At 50.9% G+C, this 6,300-nt stretch overlaps 2 protein-coding genes across 2 annotated transcripts; both read left to right on the forward strand.

The window, feature by feature from the left end:
- Window positions 1-434: 434 nt before the first annotated feature.
- Window positions 435-2,000, forward strand: ALTATR162_LOCUS71 (uncharacterized protein; the record flags this gene model as incomplete). Its single annotated transcript, XM_043307664.1, has 1 exon — window positions 435-2,000. The coding sequence occupies one exon, from the start codon at window positions 435-437 to the stop codon at window positions 1,998-2,000; it is 1,566 nt and encodes a 521-aa protein (XP_043163599.1).
- A 333-nt stretch (window positions 2,001-2,333) lies between these two features.
- Window positions 2,334-3,698, forward strand: ALTATR162_LOCUS72 (uncharacterized protein; the record flags this gene model as incomplete). The annotated part of the gene is made up of 1 exon (XM_043307665.1): window positions 2,334-3,698. The coding sequence occupies one exon, from the start codon at window positions 2,334-2,336 to the stop codon at window positions 3,696-3,698; it is 1,365 nt and encodes a 454-aa protein (XP_043163600.1).
- Between the last annotated feature and the right edge of the window lie 2,602 nt (window positions 3,699-6,300).

The following is a 6,300-nucleotide window of genomic DNA, read 5'->3' on the forward strand; positions in this document are numbered from 1 at the left end:
CTTCCCAAAATGGCAACAAAAAGAGCTTCAAAGCTCGTACAAAGTCCACACCAAAAGAATCTATCGTCGGTGATCGTGGTCGTGGTGCGCAGCTATCTACTCGCTCAACGAGCCCACCACTGACTCGATCGCGCGATATTAAGTTGCCAGTCAAATATAAGTAGAAAGAATATCGCAATACTATTTCTAGATCGAAATAACATAATACCTCGCAATAATAGGTATTTAGTGTGGCTCTACAGTCTCATCTTTATGGTGGTTCTGGTGGGGCGAATCGGGCATGTAGCCGTCCGAGGCGCATGACCGTCCGGCACGGTAGACCCTGAGCAAGTCGCTCGCTGCCCCGACAACCAGCGTATTGGCCCAGCCTTTGCCAACCACTAACAACTCCACACTCCTCATTCACATGCAACGTATCGTCACACACATCCGCAATGAGTACCCACACCCTGCGCGACACACAATCTCCGTATTCCGATACCTTTTCACAACAATCAGACTTATCGTGTTATTCAGACCCGCGCAGCATCGACAACTGGTTAGAGATCGTCTTCGCAGCGCGTAGCCGGTCGGCGAAAGGCTGCGCCGGTGCTGCACTGCGACATTCGCGAGCCACCTTCCACACACCAAAATCGTGTTCGACCGCTGGGTTACGGACGAGAACGATGCGAGACAACGAACGAACAAATGCAAGGGTAACGAGATCGAAGAGTCGTCGGAAGCCCATTGCGGAGGAGATTGTGTCGGTGGAGGTAGACGTTGCGGCGTTGCATATCGCGGAGGGAAGTGAAGAAGAACGAAACATGGAAGACATAGACGACAATCGCACTGCAAAACATCCCCCCTCGGAACTACCGTTGCTCAGGCAGCCCGATCTCACCGTTCTACCGTCTACCACATCCGCACACCGCTGGATGTCCGCCGATACTCAATCACGGAGCTCCCGGTCTTCTCGTACGCCAGTAGACACCGCGAGCGTCATCACCGAGACGACAGTCACATCCAGCTCGAGCAGGAAAGCGACGAGCAGGTCAAAGAGCCCGGTGAAGAGCATGGTCGATCTCAGCTTGTTGGATCGCAGGGTGAAGAGAATGCATTTGGAGGAGAAGGATTATCCAAACACAATACAACAGCTGGTGCGCGAAGTGGAAAAAATAAGAAGGGGAAAGGGTGTGATACCACACGAGATCAGGTCTGACGTTGAGGAACGTGTAGAAGCAGAGAATTGGTGGTGGAGCCAGACACCCAGCGCGCTGCCGTCGAAAGTGAAGGTCTTGATGGAGTTGGAGATCATGGAAGAGATAAGAGATAAGACGCACAAGCTGCAGGACTCGGATGCCGCCGAGCCGCGCTGGAATAGCGACGTGCACTTTATGATGCTGCGCCAGGTGTGTATGCACTTGCCAGGTATTCAACAGCAGAACATTACATCAGCCCGCCCAAATCCCCACCTCGTCCCAAAGACCGGGTTCAACAACACGGAATCTAAGCTAGTTGATTACGCCTTGGTCTGTGACGAGAGTCTGATTCCATCACATCTTGTCCAGCAGGTGCTTGCGGATTCACGCAACGAGATTGACAGTATCAACCATACGAGCGCGAGTGTGCAAAGCTTGAGACAAGACCCCATCGCGGTCTCCATCGAAACAAAAACCCCTAACGGCAGCGAATCAACCGCGCTAACACAACTCTCGCTTTGGGCAGCGACGCATTTCAACCGCCTGCGCACCTTGCTACGACCCACTAAACGCGACGTAGTTTTCATGCCGTTGCCACTGATTATGGCAGTCGGTGGACGGTACAGTTTGTTCTTCGCTATCGACGGCACGATCACGGAAGGTATCACCATCGCAGGCGGCGAGACAGCGTTCGGAGACTGTGCAACGCTGGACGGATGCTACCAAGTCCTTGCAGGCGTACGAGCAGTGGGGATCTGGGTGAAGGAGGTGTGGGTGCCGTGGTTCGTAAGCGAGTGTCTAGGCGCACAGATTGAACATTGAATAGAAAAGAACATTTGTTGTCAATATCGATCTTATTGATCTCTCTGACCCTGTCACGACAAGCTGAGTCTTGATCTTGCCCATCATGAAGCCTGCCTCGTCGAAGTTATAGACGTCCTCATCGCAGATACCGTACTTGGCCTTTGTGCATAGTTTTTGACTTCTGACTTGAAAGTCAATCAAGTCAAACCTGATTTGACTGATTTGACTATGACTTGGGCATTTATGACTTGACTGATGAAGTCAAATCAATCACGGCCCTTCCTCGGCGGTATAGCAGTCCTTGCAAACTCAATCTCGTGAGGCATTCGAGGTGAATACATCTGATATATCATGACTAATCGACCCCGGAGGAGCGGCGCAACACAGACATTCGCTGTCCCTGACGAAGATGACATCTATGACAACTCACCGGCATCGATTGCACTATTGGAAGAGGAGTTTGGGCCTGTAGAAGACACCAACAGCCCCAGCTTCTCCGATAATAATATCGACGAGACACTCGCCGCCTTCTTCTACGACGCCGACAGCAACAGCAACAGCATTCTAACAGTAGAGAGCCAGTCTACTGCCCCTTCTACGCCAACGCCTAGGCCCAACACCCCTACTACTTTAACTGGTACGCAATTTCTTAAGCGGAAGAGACAAAGCAGTACTCCGCACAGAGGCGCAGGGCAGAAGGACAAGACGGTGTGGAAGCACTCACGGCAACGGCTGCCATACGAGCCTACTAAGGACGATCATGGCCATGAGATCTTCTACTGCGCAGGTGACAACTGCGAGTGGAAAGGCTCATCAGGCAATGCTACTGCGCACCTCCGGAAACATGCTATCTTTGTTGGAAGATATTCAGCGACCCCTTCTACTATTGCACAAGCCAACAGCCTGCAGCAAGGGTTTCACAACATGGCTGCGAAAAAAGCCGAGTTTAAGCATGATCAAACAGCAACGGTCCTTCGCAATGCTGCTCAGAAGCAAGAATTCCGGAATGCCCTTGCTCGCTTCGTTACAGCGTGCAGTCTTTCACATAACTCGGTGGTTTCTAAGGAATTCCAGGAGCTGATTCTCACCGTCAACCCTGAGGCGGATCATGTATTACTGGGCTCAAGCAGCTCACTAGTGTCGCGCATCGTTCGGAACTTCCGCGCTCAGCAGGAGGAGGTTATCAGGTATCTCTGCGACGATACAATTAGCTGCTTCCATATCAGTACTGATACATGGAAGACAATGCATGGCCACAAACATTTCCAAGCCGTGAATGTCCAGTTTGTGGACCAGCATGGACAGCTTATTCAGCTGCTTCTTGACCTTGTTGAAGTTGACGGCAAAGAGAGCAAGACTGGAGCCTATCTTTCTACGCTGCTGATCCAGACTATCAAGGACTACAACCTTAGCCCTCGGCTTGGCTGGATTACCTCTGATAACGTAGGAGTAAACGACACGCTTGTCCGTGCAATTGAGGCCTTCATGCGCACAGAAGGCATTACTTACTGGACAGAGAAGACACGACGACTCCGTTGCATTGGCCATATTATCAACCTTGCTACACAGGCCTTTATGTTTGCAACTAACGAAGAAGCAGCTGAGTTAGCTTATGAGAGGGCGAAGCTAACACAGCTGGACTCCGATGGCACAGACAGCTACAGCGTAGTGACTATGATATTGCAGACACTGCTCTTGCAAACCACCCTGCACTAGCGAAGCTCCGCAGCCTTGCAGTTATACTACGCGACGACAAGTTTAATCAGGCCTTTAAGCAGTTGTCTAGGAGCTTTCCAGAATGCCCTGCTACTATCCCTAAGATCCCAGGCGAGACACGGTGGAATGGTTGGCTTCTTATGATTGAAGAGGCCTTCAGAACACGGCCTATCTTGAACGCTTTGTTCGCACGACATGCTGATGCATTGGAATTAGTTGTGCTTACTGGCGATGACTGGGCCCTTCTGGAACATGTCCACAACTTCCTTGTGCCTTTCAAGGAGGTCACTCTTAAGGCTGAAGGCCATCAGGCTACTCTTGACTGCTTCCAACCGTCTATGGAGTTCCTTATCAATCACTTCGAGGAGCAACAGAAGAAACATTCCAAGCATAAGACACTGCTCGCTCCTCTAAATACGGCCTGGTACCTCTTCAGTAAATACTACAGCCTGATCGACGAGAGTGGAGCATATATCACTGCAGCTTTGCTGCACCCTGAGCGGCGCCACAAGTGGTTGTACAACCAATGAAACACAACAGAGAAGAAGAAGTGGCTAAAGAAGGGCTTACAGCGTGCTAGGGCTTTGTGGCATAGCTATCGTGAGCGGATTGAGCCCGCTCTATCTGCTAGCCAGATAGATCAAGACACCTCTATGGAGTTGTCAGCCTTTGACAAGTGGCAACAAGAGTCAGCTGTTATAACAGACAGCGAGGATAGCTTCGAAGCCTTCATCTTTGCTCCTCCGAGTCGACTGCCAATGCTAGAAGGAAGACAAATAAGCGCTGTTGAGTGGTGGTCACAGCCTACACAGCGACAAACGTTTCCAGCCCTGTCACAGCTCGCGGTTGACGTGCTCTCAGCCTTTGCAATGAGCGCTGAATCAGAGCGGACATTTAGCAAGGCAAGGCGGACGACTTCGTGGGAGCGATCTCAGCTTAGTGCTAACACTATTAAGTGCTCTGAGTTGTTGAAGGACTGGCTGCATCGCGGAGTTGCGCACGCACTGCCAGCCGACTACATAGACGATTAAGACAGCGACAGCTAGGCTAGGGGCAGCCTGTTTGTAGCCTAAGAAATATACAGTATTTAATTTCTGACTTCTGATTTGACTTGACTTGACTTTGACTTTGGCTGACTGGATTTGACTTGACTAAGACTTTGAGTGTTCGATTTGACTGAGTCAGAAGTCAAAATCTATGCCTTTGTGTGCTCTACGAGCTCAAACCAGCCCCTGATTAACACAGGATCCTCACATAAAGCTCTCTGCCTATCGTACGCTCGAGTAAAACACGTCTTAAGACTGTCTGTACGCCTGACGAAGTTGGCTGGCCACTTCTGCCCAACCTGGCCAGCGCCGCGCGCAGCCAGCAGCTTATTAGCCATATCACGTACCGCTGCGTACGTAGGCAAAAACCCACGTTGGTCTAGGTCAAGTATATAGCTCACAATTACCTCCTCTTCTAGCTGGGTAAGCTTCTTCGAGTTGGGCTGGCAATCGCGTCGGGCAGGTACACCAGCGCGTCGGCGGCGGATCGTTCGTTCAGACACGCTATAGATAGCAGCAGCACCGCGATTGCTCTGTATTTGATAAGATTTAATAGAGGAGATAGCAAGCTGAATATCTGTTTCATTTGAAGTTGGTAGAGTAGCGCTACGTTGAACCATTGTACGTTAAGGTGAGAGAGGTGCGCAAACTTGGTGGGGTACGGCGCTCGCTTGCCACATACGTTACGCATGGTATTGAAAACTCTTTTAGATACTGTACTAAGCCATAAGTTCGTTCGCGCTAAACGCACGGACCGAACAACAACATGAGATCACAAGATAGGTATCTTCTGCAACACCACACAACTCCATCAATATGAGGTCATTTAGCGCCGAAATTTCGGGGAATCGAATGCCAGGTGGTGAATTATCAGAACGCCAACGCGATTTTATCTTAGCACAGGCAGAGGCTGGTGCAGCAACTAAGGAAATCGCCAACGCGCTCCGCTGCACACAACGCGCTGTACAGAAAACGATAGCTCGATGGGAGGCCACCTCTAGCACCACCACGCGCGATCGTACAGGCCGTCCACCTATTTTAACTAGTAGAGACCGTCGTCGGCTGCTTCGAATCGCTAAAAAAAAAGCCCCTGGTATAGAGTACCGTGAGCTCCTCAAGGAGGCTGGCCTGTGGGATGGCCAGGAGGCCTACCCTAACGTTTCAAAGCGTACAGTGCAACGCGCCCTTGAAGAGGAGGGCTACCGCAAGTTTCGAGCAAAGCGCAGACCAAAAATCAGTAGATCTACCGCCAAACAACGTCTTGAGTTTGCTCAGGATTGGCGTAGCTTCGACTGGCGCAGGGAGACTCTTAAATTTAGTGACGAGTGTAGCCTCGCCCGAGGCTCTGGCCACAACACTCAATGGGTATGGCGTTTACCAGTGGATAAATGGTCACACAAGATGATAGAGGAGGTCTCTACTGCTAGGCAGCCTGCGCGTATGATCTGGGGCGCGGTATGGATGACACCAGGAGGTCGAGTTGGCCGTAGTCCTCTAGTAATCATGACCCGCGATACATCATCAACGCGCAACGGATATACGGCCTCTAGCTACGT

Source organism: Alternaria atra, assembly GCF_907166805.1.
Source record: "Alternaria atra isolate CS162 genome assembly, contig: 16, whole genome shotgun sequence".
In the NCBI taxonomy this organism is placed as follows: Eukaryota; Fungi; Ascomycota; class Dothideomycetes; order Pleosporales; family Pleosporaceae; genus Alternaria; species Alternaria atra.